At 35.6% G+C, this 16,921-nt stretch overlaps 1 protein-coding gene and 1 pseudogene across 4 annotated transcripts in view; both read left to right on the top strand.

Moving 5' to 3' along the window:
* LOC129237410 (phospholipid-transporting ATPase ID) overlaps window positions 1-16,921 on the top strand; it is a 110,177-nt gene that overhangs the window by 64,641 nt on the left and 28,615 nt on the right. The window contains exons 1-2 of one of the 4 annotated variants that reach the window (XM_054872143.1): window positions 6,175-7,575; window positions 12,653-12,711. In XM_054872143.1, coding sequence (XP_054728118.1) covers window positions 6,396-7,575; window positions 12,653-12,711 — 1,239 coding nt within the window. In that variant the 5' untranslated portion in view covers window positions 6,175-6,395. Of the gene's footprint in view, window positions 1-6,174; window positions 7,576-12,652; window positions 12,712-16,921 lie in introns of those variants that run through there. The other 3 variants (XM_054872142.1, XM_054872144.1, XM_054872145.1) reach the window with 3 other exon arrangements.
* LOC129239937 (U2 spliceosomal RNA) lies at window positions 2,776-2,887 on the top strand (annotated as a pseudogene).

Raw genomic sequence — 16,921 nt, forward strand, 5'->3', positions numbered from 1 at the left:
GCAAGGAAAAGCTTTGAGCTTGACCTTCAGCGAGTGGTAAAAGATATAAAAATACCTTTGAACGAACTGTACACTGCGATTGGCTTGGGTGTAATCGCGGAAACCAATAGAAGGTGGTCTCTGACTACTAACTGCAGATTCTCCAAAGCGCTCTGGCCAAAATTGAGTCTTCAAAGAACAAAATGTCTGCCTGGATACAACAGATCAACTACCAGCGTCCTCACAGTTTTTATAACAGCTCACTGCACTATTGGCACCCTAACCAGTAGAATGGGTGTTCCTAGCAATGACTTCTGCAGGAGTTGTGAAAATGAAGAAAATATTGAGTCGGTACAACACCTCCTCCGTGAATGTCCTGCACTTCACCTTTTTTGGCTAGAAAAGTTCTGCAAAAGCTATAATCCGAAAAGAAATATATATTTTTACACTCTGTATTTAAAGGCTTTCTCATGATTTTGAAATTAAGCGAAATTTTATATATTCAATCTACTCGTATACCTTCGCCTCAACATTTTTTTTTTATTCATCAATTTTTCGTAATCCAGATTTTTAATGGGTTCGAAAAACAAATGAAATATTTTCATAATAATTGCTTTGACCTTATTGTGTTTTTTTTTTGTTATTACTAAAACAAAAACAACCGACCGTGAAATTGAAAACGTGTGTGCACTAAAATGCGAAATATCAATTTGTTCCCTGCAGAGAAATGTAAGCTTTCGTAATTGAAGTCCTTCTAGTTTATGTACAACCTTGACTATTATTGGTATATTTCTTTATTATAGAAGGTAGGTAGGTAGGTAGAAGAGGCAGTTGGTCTCTAAAGCAACTCACTTAGACTGTCGCCGATCCGTTATGATACCACAGTAGCAGTTTATCTGTTACACCTCGTTAAACCATTTTGTTTTAAGGGCAAACCCATTGATCTGGCTGACACTTATGTATATCCCCAAGGTCATCAGTATCATTTAAGAATGATGAGCCATAGTATCTAAACCTAGTGGCATGTCACGCGGGACAGTAGCAGAGACGATGTCTGACAGACTCTTCCTCCTCCAAATTCTTGAAGCTTTTTCAATAATCAAAATAAGGTACATTCAATCTTTGAGCATGACTACCTATGAGACAGTGGCCTGTGATGAAAGCAACTAACATAGACACATTTTTCCATGGCCGATTAAGTAGCGCCTTTGAGCGCCTAGCGTCCAATTTTGGCCAAATTCTTTTTGTAGCACTTCATGTCAGACTATCAGCCCATCTCGTGTTGGCTGAAGTGAAAATGTTTCTTGCACCGTGCAGTTTGTACGTTGAGAGGGGTATACCTCCAATCTCCATATCAAGAGAGAGGCGAGTGGTAGTGCCCTCTCTCACTAATTTGTCTGCCTTACAATTCCCTGGTATGTCACTATGTCCTAGCGTTAAACAAAATAAAATCGGTTTTATGGTTAAGACAGTCCACATAAAAATTGTTTCTACAAATTGAAACAAAAAAAAATTGAACAAAAAAAATTTTTTTTCGATATATTATTGGTTTACTCGGAAAAGTAAACACTCCTATTATTTATAGCCCACGATGAAGTCCAGTTTACATAAAACCTTGGTAATGGTACATTGCTCTATCTCTCGAATTGATTGCTTTAAGGTGCTCAATCGTTAATGGATTACTTCATGACACCCTCCAAAATAAGGCAATATGGGCCATCCTGTATACACATATGTACACGAATCAGTAAGAAACTAGGTGTTTCTTGACTAATGGCTAATGCAATTTTTTACCATTTTTATTACTTAGGCCATCAAAAACAAATAAAACTTTCTAACTCTTAAAATGAAAGTGTACACAAATTTTTGCCAACAGGGTTCAGGCATACACAACCCGATATGTATACGCGAAATGTGGCAAAATATAAATATAAATATGTAAAATGTTTTCAACACTTTAAGCACTTCGAAACGATTCGAGTCAAATGAATTTGTATGCCATTATTTGCAGGCAAGCGTCTAATAAATACAGAACGTTGCAAATTCATTTGTTTCCAAAACAAAAACAATTTTTAAAGTGTCTTAACTGGATATATTAAAGTACATGGCGAAATAAGGTGTTTGTAATCATTTTAAGAGGATTTCTTAAGTGAGAAATTTGCTGCAGATGAACTTACCTCTAAATTCATAGAGTTTAAAATAAATTTAAAAATTTTTTTTAATTGAAAATGCGCGAAAATAGAGAAAGTTTTATGTGTAAAGACTATAAGGCAGACACTTGTATGTGTGTGCATAAGTACAACAACTAGTTTGCAATCATTTTGCACTCTGTTTTAATATTAAAAAAAAAAAGTTCTACTTGTTTATTTTTTTTTTACTCATATGGCTTTGTTATGCATAAATATACATATACATATATTTAGAGGTATGAAAAATTGTGCTTACGTTCATATGAGTTTTTGCACTTGTTCGGATATATGCAAATGCATTCACACCTTTTCAACAAGATATTTTGATTACTCATACGCCCTGTGCAACAAATGCCGTTTGTTGACCTATGAATTGGTTGGCCACTTGCCAAATAAACATTTCAGCACATCAATAATAGACAGCAATAATAGGAATAGGTACCTTCATTTAGGAAGAAATGTATGCCAGCAAAAAAAACACATTTTACACGTGCGAAATACTCATGATGATAAACGGATCACTAGCCAGGGCTAGTTTACTGGGACGGCAGCCTTTGGTTGGGAAAAACCCGGGGCATTCCGGTAACGTAGAACCGGCTGCCATGGGGATGCTTCTCGGTCTTATAGCTAAGATCAAAGTGTATCAGCTTAACATCTGATAGATCCTCCATCGGAGGACAACAAATGTTAACTGATTTTAATATATCTAGCGAACCGTCACTCTCGAAAAGAGTGCGGGAATTTTTTATGTATCACCCCGGGGGGCGAAAAATGTCCCCCCGGGGAAAACGGTCTTAAAGCCCATATTATCTGTTCTTATCACCTTAACTAAATACTCTTATGCATGCCTGCCTAAACTCATCGAGGTTGAAAGTGTTTAACTTTGAACGGAGTATTAAATTATATTGCGGCGCTTAGACTAGACCATTTTATCTCAACAGGACCTTGTCAGCAAATAGCTGACATATGTAGGCACTGTGTAGTATGTATATTTAATTTATATTATCGTCTCTAGACAATTGTTTTAATAATTTTGTGTATGAATCGTAATCAATTTTAAAGAATATTTGCGTGTAAATACTTAACTCACAAGTGCAGGGGATTTCATAGAAATATCGACATTCCCATGTCGGAATGACTCGAATTTATACCCGGTCAAGGATATGGGAAATTTGTATGCTGCCACAACAACAACAGCAACGGCAAAGAAATAGTTATCAAGGCTTTTTGTTGGTCATTGTTGTTAGCAGAATGGCTCTCCATGACGCAGTTTTATACAAATACATATTGTGACTCCCATGGCACCGATCGATTTATTCTTATTTTGTATCGCCATTGAGGCCTGAAAATTTAAACTTATCGAGAGGTTAATTTAAAATCGATTGCAAAGTTCGTGCCCATGAAAAATAAAAAGATTCTTTTTTTTTATTCAATTTTAATTCACTTAAGTACAATATATAAACGTAAATAAGAGTATTGTAAGTATTTGACTGGAATTTTATATTCTCCCATCTCCGATCGTCATAACACCCATTTTTTGTTCATTTAAATTTCGAAAGAAAAATTGTGATACATTTGAAGAACGTTCAAGTTTGTAAATGAAATTGTTGTCCATATTTTATAAAATATATTATATTTTAGCCATTCAAAGTAAAAACCTTCCTTTTGTAGGTCAGTTTTCGTTTATAACTCTGCAAACAAATTTCTTAAGTATTTTTCGTACAGGTAATGACAACGGGACCGAGCCCCTTTTTTATCACTTAACTTATCTTACAAGTAATCGCATATTTATTTATTTGTAAACTACTTAAAGAATGAGAAAATGCAAAAAAAAAAATGCAGGCTCCATGTGTTATGATATTGCACAAATTTTGAATAATTTTAATTATAAATAACTATTTTTTACTACATACTACCGCTGGCCGCCGTCACCGAGTGAGCGTGGTTACCATTCGGATGTGCAATGCTCGTGAATCATTGAAACGATGGAAACCGTCTGCCGCTTAGAGATGACATAAAACTGAAGGCTATAAACGGATTTTATCTCAATTATTCGAAAATGCGTGCATTTCCCAGTTTAGAAAAAATTAATGAATTAATGAATTTTCTCGAGCAGACGCGAAAGACTCTTTACAGCGAAACGCGTATAGACTCGTGTCAGAGTAGCCCAGACTGTTACAAGAGCCAGTTAATATTTTACCTGCAAATATATTTTAAATATGCCCACAAATAAGCGGAAAATGTCGTTAGTATGAAGTGATTTGCATATTTCGATGATTGATTGATTTTGAAGTCCATTGAATACGTACAGGGTGCGTACGGTATTTGAGGCCAACTTGAGGGTAAAACGAATTAGCTTGTATTAGCTTATATTGTAAAAAACTTAATGGAACTTCGCGAATTTTTTACACAACATTTACTTTATATATATCTATAAAACCATTCAATAAAATTTCCGTAAAGTGGAGTAACCTCCTTGATCCGGGTCCGGAAACGATTGCATGCTCGAATCAAATGCTCCTTATTCATATTGGTCGTAACGCTATTAATTGAAGCCTTCAGAGAAGAAATGGTTTTATAAGGATATTAATTGGTTCCACCCTCAACTGCGTCCCATACGTAGTATTCCAAGGGATTAAGGTCTGAGGAATTAGGCGACCATAAGTTCGGTGTAATGTGGTCATGGAAATTTCCAGCCACCCAATCTTGGGTCACCATCGCTTTGTGTGAAGGAGCAGACTATTGCTGAAAGTTGTATTCGCTGTCACCGCGAAGGCAACTCGACGGACCCTCAGAAGCATTGAGCTCCCTCGCAAGGGCACTCATTGATTGTGAGGGTATTATATTATGATCGCTTTCACTTGTTGAATAAATTCTACAGGATGCAAACTCGTGTTTTTAAGGTTTTGGAACATACCACTGCATCGCTGACTGATTTTACCAATTCACGGCGAACCTTATGAACGAATGAACGGGCGCACTTAAGAAAATTAGAGATTTCTAAATCGGTCTGATTTAACATATGGCGACGATAACTGCGCGTCTCTGAAAAAGAGAAAAAAGTAAAATAATTGTTTCAGGAAGTTTTGGCCACATATGTAAATTTCCTCAAATACCAAATGCGCCCTGTATTTAACGGAAATTATGTACGGTCACCGTAACTGAATGTGCTGGTGCTTAGGAAGTATTTCTATATTTTAATAGCTTCCGAGTTGAATTCCCATTGTAGGAAATAAAAACAGCAATTTGTCTTTAGTAAAAATTCTTTTCTATATTAATAGCGGCCACACCTCACCACTAGCAATGCAAAGCCAGCGAGTACATTTTCATAGTCAAACCAACTGCCGCTTGAAGACAGCAAAAACTTGTAAGAAATCAACTAAACACAAATGCACCCAAATTGGAAGAGAAGTTTGGCCTTAGTATCAAACAAACAAACTGAAAACCAAATGGTACAACTCTTATAGGAATGCTTAAATGGTGTGAATTTCACTCAAATAATTATACGAATGTGAATTCTTGGGTGGGTGGTACATTTCTATCGAAATTAAAGCTAGAAGCAAGAAATATTGTTGAAAAACTCCGAAGTAATCAATCAAATCGGTATGCATTTGAAATCGAGAAAGCCAAATAAATTTTCTTCATTATGCATATGTATGTATGAATGTATGTATGTATGAATAAATGCACGTTTGTATATATGTTTCCAAAAATGTATCTGAACAGCCAGAAGCAGTGAACGCCAGGTGTTTGGCCTTAGTTTGTAGGAGTGGATCGCAGTAAGTGGTTCGTTCTTGGAGAATAACTAAAAAAAAGAATAAAACTAAAACAAATAAAAATGAAATAGTGTAATGGAGCAAAAAACGCAAATTGTTTATTGAACTCAGTTACTTTTACAATATATAAAGTAAATAGTTTTATATAAATTAAATAAAAATAAAAAATAAATTAAAGGAGTAAAACCAAAAACTACGCCAGTGTTTCGTGTGTAAATTCATAAACGTTGAAAATTAGCTTTAAAAAAAGCAAGGAGTGCCGTTGAAGTGAAAATGGAATGGAATGTCCTGTTATACATTCATCCATAAAATTTAGATTCGCAGCAGATTCGTGTTATCGCAGCATTTATCGCTACAGCCTGTTAATTGCATTTAAATCTCGGCTCCATAATCTCACCCACACATACATGCGTAGTGCATGTACGTATATGGAATTGGACGGTAGTGTGAGATGCCAAGCGGAACTAGAAAGCGGCCGGATACGCTGGAATTAGAAGTGCTAGGCGCGCGCCAAGTAGAGTCTTCCGAAGATGAGGAGTGTGGGATTACCACGCGTGTGCTGCCAAAATCGCATCAGAAGCACTACCAGCTGCAACCGGAACAGAGGAAGCAGGCGCCAAAGCCACAATCCTCCAAAGCAGCCAAATCACAATGCATATCCGATGGCAACGAGAAATCGTCCCCTCCGCTACAAGAACAGCACCATATACAACCGATATCAACTCATAAGACGCGCCATGGTTGGTTTCATCTACGTCGCAAACATTTAGCTGCGCCTGCCGAAAATGTTGTACTCTCTCAGTCACCTGTACGAAAAATTAGTGCCAAAGGCATCGGTACTGTGAATACTGCCACCGCAACGCTAGGCAAGCCCGAGACATTAGCCCATGCCAACGCGACCACCACCAGCACTACAACGTTGCCTACAAGTCTGACGATACCAAATGTTGCAGCCGTACTCCCGCGCAGTGACTCCAAGAAAAGGCGGAGCCGCACACAAACCGACAGTCTTTATAGTCTAGCGACGCTTGCACAAACAGGCGAAATCCAAGCACAACCACACTCCGAACCGCAAGTGCCCAGAGCAATTGGCAAAAGTGAGAGCGATCATCTACCATGGTCATGTTGCACAGAGCAATCAAATGTAGCACACAAAGAAGCAGAATCGAAAATTTATTTGAACGATAAAACGATCAGCCCGCAGACGACGCATGCATTTCGCGAGCGCAGCGCGCCCGAACATATGTTGCTTACTCCTGAGTTGGCTTCAGCAGAGGACGTGGCCGATGGTGCCTTGCCGCCACCTGTGCATGGTTTTCAGGCCAGGTTAAAGTCTGTTTTTGGAAATTTGTCTAGTTGGAAAAGCAATGAGTGCGTACGTCGACGATCTCGTTCAACACACAGTACAATCAACGCGAAGACGACAGGAGAGGGAGCATTGGGGGGTAACGGTGGTGCGGAAGGCATTAGTGGGCTTAAAGGCCTAAGCGTTAGTGCCGACTTTGAACAGTTTTCGACGACGGCGGTAAACGGGGCTGGTAGTGGAAATAGTGTATTCGCTAGCGCTAAGGATATGGGAGTACGAAGACTGTCACAAATGCGACGGCGACGCAGCTCGTATTACTTTTCTGGTAATTAAATGGCAAACATATATGTATGTGTATTTTTCCCCAAAGGTTTCAAAAGAATACTACTTCTAAAATGACGGTTTGACAATCAGAATTTTATATAATTAATTTTTTAATGGTTGCATAATTGTACAGGTAATAGATTCAGTTATAACTTAACTTGAGGTTTTCCCTTCGTCCTCATGGTCTATTATCATAGGTGGGCACTTTGCAGTAACAGTAAAAATGCAGTAAATATAATATTTTACTGATATTGCAATTTAATTTTCATTACCAGTAAACTTTTACTGATTACTGAAAAAAATTTGCAGTAAAATTATTTTTTTACTGATTACTGAAAAAAATTGCAGTAAAAATATTTTTTTACTGACTACTGAAAAAAAATTGCAGTAAAAATATTTTTTTACTGATTACTGAAAAAAATTGCAGTAAAAATATTTTTTTACTGATTACTGAAAAAAAATTGCAGTAAAAATATTTTTTTACTGATTACTGAAAAAAATTGCAGTAAAAATATTTTTTTACTGATTACTGAAAAAAATTGCAGTAAAAATATTTTTTTACTGATTACTGAAAAAAATTGCAGTTTTTGCCTTTTGGACCGATTTACAATTCCAGCGAATGAAAACAACCGTTCTACAGGTGCAGATGACGGTAATGGGGTATTATATTTTAAAAATAATAGCCTGATATTTATTTAGGCAACCTGTTGTTTCTTCTCGTTCGGCCAGGTATAAGAGCGTTTCTTGAAGATAATTTTCCGAGTCAGTGGAACCACATTGTATGCTAATATCTATTTAAGTAAATATAGTATGCATAAAACAAATATTTAATTGAAAAGCAAGTGTAAAAAGTTTACCATTACTTTCATCCCCGAAGTCGAACAATGTTTTTTGAGGTGGTTGAGGTAGAATACGAGTTTTGGCACAGGCTACTTTTCCATACTTGACCACTCTTTCTATGTTGTATAGATATGTGTAGCGTGCAATAAATATTTATTGGCCTGTTTTTCTCTTTGCATATTCATCCAATTCTTTTGTTTGGATTGTACGACAGTTACAGTTAGGGGGTTACTATTTTGTTATTTAGGAAAATAAGAGAAACCAAAAAAAAGAAAGAATTATTGAGTACATAAATGATTGAATTTCGTGATGAGAGTGTATTACATTTTGACTTCCCATAAACAGTAAATATTATACTGATAATGCAAATCAAATTACATTATCAGTAATTTTACTGCAATTTTTTTCAGTAATCAGTAAAAAAATATTTTTACTGCAAATTTTTTTCAGTAATCAGTAAAAGTTTACTGGTAATGCAAATTAAGCTTCATTATCAGTAAAATTTTACTGATTACTGCTTTTTGTAATGCAGTAAATTTATAATGCAGTGTGCCCACCTATGTCTATTATGCCCTCTACACATCTCAGTACCTCATCCAGACCTAGTTCCGTTATTAAACTTAAGTTAAAGCTAGGTTGGACTGAGCGTATGTGAATTTCTTCCAGCTGTAAATGACCGAGATGTCTCAACCTTCTCTACGCTATAGCGCTACATTAAAGGAGAAGTTGCATTGGAGTTTCCTGGGATTGGTCACAGAAACGACAAGAATCAGCCGACCATATCCCGATCTTGTGGGCCAAATCCCGATCATTTGTAGATAACTACGCAGTCTGCAATTACCTGTAAGAATGAGCATCATTGGAGAGAGATATGAGATTTTAAGCCTCTTTTGGTTGTACTCCCCAGTAAGGACTTCGCCTGGGGGAGTCCAATAATTTGGTGTCAGCTAACCCTCTTGCCAGTTATACCCATGCGTCCAGGATTCAAATTAGCCGAATGCAATTCTGCATACCTAGCAGATTCAGTGTCTTGGTACACGAGGAGTTTCCTGTCAAATGCAGATATACTCTAGTTTACCTTGTCATCCAGTTCAGTTCTGAATTTGGTAATAAGAAGCAGGTAATAAGAAAAGCGTCACCATTTCTTCTGGCAAGCACTATGTTAAGTTAGTTTAAAATGATGACACTTAAATAGTTTACTCGGCCGCTGTGGAAACCAGTTGTGGGGGTCAAGAACGAAATTTCTTTTTTCGTTACTTCCGCACAACTACCAAACATGTCCTTAAATCATCTCCATATCTTAGCGAATCTAATCAGCACTACTAGTGAGCATAAATTTTTAAAGTTTTCAAGAAACAGGTTCCCACAAATCTGAGAAACGTTTCTTCGAGGAGCAACACATTTGCACAGCTAGCGTGCAGAAACCGTTTAGAGGATGCAAGTCTGGTGGTCATAGATGCAATTTCCCAGTGTGCCGCCAATATTTCCGTGAGAAATTGTGTACATACTCGCTGTTGAAAGCCTCAGCAAGATCTGCGTTCCTTGTTTGCCAAGTGCTGGCGAGAATCTACATGCATCCGTAGAGAGTCCAATGCTTGAACTCGATTCCTTAAAGACTGTCTTAACTATTTCTCAATTTTCTCTCCGAACATAAGGACTAATTTACCAAATAATTTTATTACAGTTGGGTGGGTTTTCTTGAGTGAGCGCTTAGGGTCCACACAAGAACTTAGCCTATATGAATAAGAGTCCCCTAATATTTTGTTTTTACAAAAACAATCATAAAATATAAACGTCACTTGCACTTAAACTATTGATATGAAGGAAATATGTACAGTTTGTCAAGAATATCTTTGCATAGTGAAGAAAAATTTTAAATTTTAGCTTTGATAGAGAATTCCAACAACAAATAATAAAGCAAACAAAAAAATTATACACACATTCCATTACTGTACTTATCTACGACTATTAGGCGCCAACAGTTATTAAATAAACACACACACATTACAAAAACAACAACAACAAAAAGATGTTTACTCTATTTAAAAAGTGTCAAAAATATCTTTGCATAACTGATGAAAACAACAAAAAATGCAGTTATTTTTATTTGGAGTTTTTTGCAAATGGTATGGAATGTGAAAGGGGTAAGAAATTATTTATTTAATATATAAAGTGATTGTCTTCAGTGGTACAAGTGATCTCAGATTTGAATAAAAAACAATGCCAGGAAAACGAGTTTCAAAAAATATTATTCAATAAGTGTATGTATTTCAATCACTACAAAGGCAAATCAGCCAGAAAAATCGCCGATATGTTCTCCCTCAAAATTAGAACTGTATATAATATCATAAACCGTGCTGAAAATGAAGGAAGACTCGAGTTGAAAGGATCTACAGGCAGACCAAAAAAGTGATGCAGCGAATTCAATGTAAAATTATTAAAACTATTTATAATAGCCGCAAAGCAGTACAAGAGGATTAGCCCTTCAAGTGGAAAAAGACTACGGGTTAAGAGTTTCTCATGAAACTGTTCGAAAAGTGTTGCAAAAACACAAATATTCTTCAAGAGTGGTTAGGAAAAAACCCCTGTTATCAGCACAAAATGTTAATAAAAGATTGAGCTTTGCCACCGAGCACATATCACTTCCCACAGAGTACTGGGATGACGTTATTTTCTCAGATGAGACGAAAATGATGCTCTACTACCAAGATAGACCCCAGAGAGTTTGGCGTAAGCCTCTCACAGCACTACAAAACAAAAATATTATCGCTACCGTAAAGTTTGGAAAACTGTCAGTAATGGTTTGGGGTTCTATATCAACAATGGGAGTGGGTGAAATCAAAATTTTGGAGGAAATAATGACCAAGGAAGTATATCTTGATATTTTAAAAAACGAATTGACTTCCAGTATTAGAAAATTCGGCTTTGTTGACCCGAAAAATTCGAAAAATTTAAATACAAATACTATCAAGATAATGATCCCAAACATAAATCTTATTTATGCAGGTCCTGGTTACTCTACAACTGCACCAAAGATATTGATACTCCCGCCCAAAGTCCCGACATTAACTCAATCGAGAATTTGTGGGTTCATTTAAAAAGAAAAGTAGGAAAAAGATCGCCAACTAATAAAACTGAAAAAATAAGATTCATCAGAGAAGAGTGGGGAAAAATACTATGATAGTCGGAAACTAATTAAATCAATGCGAAGTCGTCTTCAAGCGGTAATTGATGCCTAAGGAGAACATACAAAATATTAACCCCAAAAGACTGCATTTTGTGTTATTTTCATCAGTTATGCAAAGACTTTTTTGACACTTTTTAAATAGAGTAAACATCTTTTTTGTTGTTGTTTTTGTAATGTGTGTGTGTTTATTTAATAACTGTTGGCGTCTAATAGTCGTAGACAAGTACAGTAATGGAATGTGTGTATAATTTTTTTGTTTGCTTTATTATTTGTTGTTGGAATTCTCTATCAAAGCTAAAATTTAAAATTTTTCTTCACTTTGCAAAGATATTCTTGACAAACTGTATGTTAAAGGCCTGAATAAGGTTGGTATTATTCTGTAGATTGACCTATTTGTTGGTCATTATCATCATTTAATTGTAACTTATGATATGAATTGTATATTGGGTTGACTGCTAATCAAAAAACAAATTTTATTTTTATTTCATAATTTTATAATTATTTCTAGAGTAAAATGTTCTCACAAACATTTTTTTATATTAGTCTGGCGAAAAAGAAATCTATTGGTTTCTCAGTAGATGGTTGTAGTGATCGACATCTCCTAAAGTATCGATGAAACAATTTAAAGTATATGCTCGTTGTCAACACATATGGTGACATTCAACACTAAAAAATTCTTTTGCTGTTTTTGTTTGTTCCATTCAGTTGTGAGTTACAGGGTGTTAACAATGCAAGTCAACTAAGAGAAAATTCGGTAGATTTTAAATTTTTTCTTTGATAAATGCGAAAATGCAAGCCAGGCCACTGAAATTATGAATGGAGTTTATATTAAGTGTAATTTCGGTTTCATTGATTCCGAAAACCGTCGAAAATGTCAATAAAATCGCAGAAATAATCTAAGTTGACCGGCATGTTAGCAGTTGTAGCATTTTCGCGAAAATTTTACGCAAAAATATTGAATTTCTTTATTTACGTACATTTGGTAATTTGAAAAAAGCTTAGAATATTTAGAAAAATTATTTTTAATATTTTTTTTCCAAATTTCTTTCAGAGAATGAACGAAGAATTCGAGCCAACGACCGAGAATTTAATGCGCAATTCAAATACGCCGTAAGTGTTTTTATGACAATAAATATGTATGCACTTCTCAGAAACTAACATTTCACCACTTCCAGCATCTAATTATATGTATGTATATATTCTGCAAAACTTCCATGAATTCATGTGAAAGCAATCAATAAATCTGTTTGCTCTGTAATCGCTCCAGAAAGCGCATTTGATTTGAAAATAAAGTGCATTTTAGCGCCACAGAGAGTGGGTGAACATATTGAAATTATATTTGCTTGTACATCAAAAATATTAATGGACGCTCAGTGTAAATACTCATAAAAGGGGAAAAGTACTGTTTACTTTGGCAAAATTACAGCCAAAGCAGATACTCGTAGTTTATATGACTTTTGAATTGTGTGTTGAGCTGGATGGCGGTGGGCACTCACTCACATATCCATCTGCGTATGGAATTGTGTATGTACATACTTCCAGTCTAACGAAAGCTTAATCGTCTAGTAATACTTACATACATACAAACTGGTATATTATGCACGCAAATATCGAACTTTTTCAATTTTGTTTATGTGAGTGCATTTGCGATTTGCGTTGTCACATTTCCATTCATCCACTCATTCATTCTGACCTTTCGGCGCGTACTTTATACATACATATGTATGTATGTATATAAGTTTATGCTCATGTAAATGGATGTACAAATGTATTTTACATATACCATGAAAACGGGTCGTACGCCGCTAATACTGGCTTGCCATTGATCTTTGCGACCGCCGACGCCGAAGGGCAGCAATTTGTTGGACTGATTGACGAATTGGCATTGAAAAAGACATACAATCACACGCACTTCCAAACACACACACACGAAAGTGCCCATATATAGACAAAATAAAGCGGTTTACACGAAAATATAACAAAAATAAAAAATAAAAAAGTAAAAAATATGTATACGAGTATGTGGAAAGGGAGAGGAGAGAGTGTACGATGGTGCACAATTAAAAGCTCTGTTAATTTACGCTTAACTCAATTTAACTTAATTTCACTTTATTTAAGAAATTCGCAACGATTACTCAAAACATCATTATTTTTATTTTTTGTTTTGTATTTTCTGTGGCATTTGTTTAGCAGTTAGCCTCCTATAATGCCACATCATATAAACTCTTTTCAAAAATTATTTCTACTATATTTCTCTACATTTATTTTTGAGATTTATAAAATCGAAGATATGACAGAACCGATTTCTTAGCACTTTCAATTCACGTAAGGCTGAAACGTAGCAACTTAAAATCTACAGCTGTTTTAGTGTTTAGTGAAGTTAAGTTACGTAAATTAAGTCCGGACCAACTAAGCGCTAAGTTGTGTCTAAGTAAAAGCACATTGTTGTTGTTGTAGCCGCATAAACAATCCCTATTCATACATATGTATACTGCGAATGCTGCTGAAGTGACAGTCCTTGGCCGGATATAAATCCGGGTCGCTCCGGTTACGTAGAACCGACTGTCGTGTGAACGAGAAAAAGCACGTATTTTTAATGAGTTAAAAATTAAAACTCTTTTGTGTGTTCTTCTTATTTTGTGTATATACAGTTTGCAAAAGAATAATAAAGAATATAATTAAAAAAAAATATAAATAAATATTTGGCGCTGGTCGAGCTTCTCCTCTTACTGTGGCGTGCGTCTTGATATTTTCCATAAATGGAGGGGCTACCGCTAGTAGAAGCAACTTTTTCTATCAATTGGTCCTATTTCCTATCCGGGATGCCTGATGGAACCAAATAGTTTTATGCGGCTTCGATGGCGACTTTTCGACATGTATTCGTAAACTCGACCCTGAATACTAAATTCGAGAAAAAAAAAATACTGAGACGAATCAATAACAGTAAGGGGTTTGTTTTCATCTATTCCATCATGAAATGTACAAATGTTTTTGACGAGATGAATTATTTAACTCACTGAAAAAAGACCAAATAAAGTTCGTAAGTGAAAACGTCAGCAAGTTTATGTTAAAAACTACTTAACTTTTCCATAAAAATATCAAGTTACAGCTCGTCACACCTGATTTTGTAAAAGCACAAAATGTAAAAGGTAACCTTCGTATGCATCGTAATGTCCCAATATTCACTTATTCAAAATATTAAATAAAAATTAATTTGAATTAATTAAAAAAACAAATTTTGTTTTTGGAAACCGTATTAAATATGTCCGCTAAGTAACTAACTTTTCACCATTAAAATACATAAGTGACACATTGCCGCTCTCTATGCTCGAAACACTAAAACAATTTGCCTTATTGTTAATTGAAAGTAAGGTTCTAGTAGATGATAGATGAGGAGAAAATAACAGATGAATTCGTATTAATGAATAATCGTGTGGAAAGAAGTGACTAAGCATTTACGCCTCAAGCTTTTATGGTACAACAAAAGCGGGAAAGAGCTAACAGCTTTGATATATCAATTAAAAATATTTGTTGTATGACATTTACCGAAGCGTATTTCAAGCGTGGGGTAGGTGTTATCCGCTCTGATGATACGATAGGTAACAGTGTGTGGCCATTCATGCCTTATAAATACCAGCTTTTAATCAATTCAATTAAAACAATTAATATTGATACAGTACTTTTGTGTGATTGTATTCGATCGGCATGAGGCACGTGTGTATTTATGTGCGCCCACACAGTGTGTAAAGTAATAAGTTTGTATGGCTTTGGATCACATAAATAATGAATTTAACGAGCATTCGTTCGCATTGTCTTCTTGTTAAGTGTTCCGGCATTTTGCAATACTGAGTTGAAAAAATGCATACATAGTTACCAAGTATGCTCTCACTACGTATAGAATATTTGTACACATACACTTACATATACATAACATATATAGACATATAAATATATCAACTCAAAGATAAACAAATATGTGCATAAAAGTGTACCTGTTCTAGGTCAATGGCTTTGACTTTGTTTGTTTATATGCTGATATATGACAATTGCCTATGAATTTTACCATAATTTTAGATTTAAATACTCCCTTAAAATGAATAATCGGAACTAAAAAAACGACGATTGGCGATGTTCTATATTTTCTCATTTACCTTTTGTGAGTGATTTTTTTCAGAAAATACAGTAGAAACTCGATTCTTGCACGCAATGAAAACCGGGCTCAGTGCACCTTCGAGGTTGCCGCAAGTACTGAGGTTTTTTTCCACACAAATTAAAATAGTTTTGTTTTACTGATAGCAATTCAATGGATGCGGCCATAGCCGAATGGGCTCGTGCGTGACTACCATTCGGGAGTGCGTAGGTTCGAATCTTCGTGCATGAAACAGCAAAATGATAAAAAAAAAGTTTTTTTTCTAATAGCAGTCGCCCTCGGCGGACTATGGCAAACCTCCGAGTGTATTTCTGCAATGGAAAAGCTCATAAAAAATATTTGCTGTTCGGAGTCGGCTTGAAAAATGTAAGTTCTTTCATTTGTGGAACAACATCGAAGCACACGCCATGAATAGGAGGAGCTCGGCCAAACACCAACAGAAGTGTATGCGCCAATTATTTATTTTATTTTAATCCAAGTTTATTTGTTTTTATAATATTAATTAAAAACACTTTGAAGCGATGCATTTCATTTGAAATTAAAGAAATTTTCGATTTTGGTTTTTTTTGTACGCACTCGCTTGTTCCACACTAATTCTGAGCCTCTGCAGCGTCATAACATCATTTAAGCAAACATTCTTTTGCTCTGCGCAATCCAAGCATAAATTGAATGCTGTTATTGCCCCCTCCGATGTATTTTTATTCGTATTTAGCATCTCGTCGTTAGTTCTTTCACCGTGTACACATTCAGAGTCTTGCTGCAATGGTTCTACTTCCAGAAGCAAAGTTGCAATGAATTAAATAAGCCACCTGTAATCGTAACTCCGAAAGAGCAGTGATATCGTCACAATCCCAGTCAGACGCTTGCTCAAACAGTTTTTGAAACGATGACTGATTTGAAGTTGCAGTAAGAGCATCCCATGCACTCTCTAAAAAGCATTTTGTAAAGGGTGGTTAAGTTTCAAGGGCCGGTGTTAATTTTGAATAAAATACAATTTTTTTTATCTTATTATCATTTCTCTTTATTATTATAATATTGGTATTGCTCAATTACGTTTGGAATAAAATATCGGCCAAATGGCCGCCGCAGCCTCGGCGGCACACCTCCATCCGATGACGCTGAGGCATAATTTTCGATGACGCTGAGGCATAATTGAGGTTCTATGCCGTT

The sequence above is a fragment of the Anastrepha obliqua genome, chromosome 2 (assembly GCF_027943255.1).
Source record: "Anastrepha obliqua isolate idAnaObli1 chromosome 2, idAnaObli1_1.0, whole genome shotgun sequence".
NCBI lineage: Eukaryota > Metazoa > Arthropoda > Insecta > Diptera > Tephritidae > Anastrepha > Anastrepha obliqua.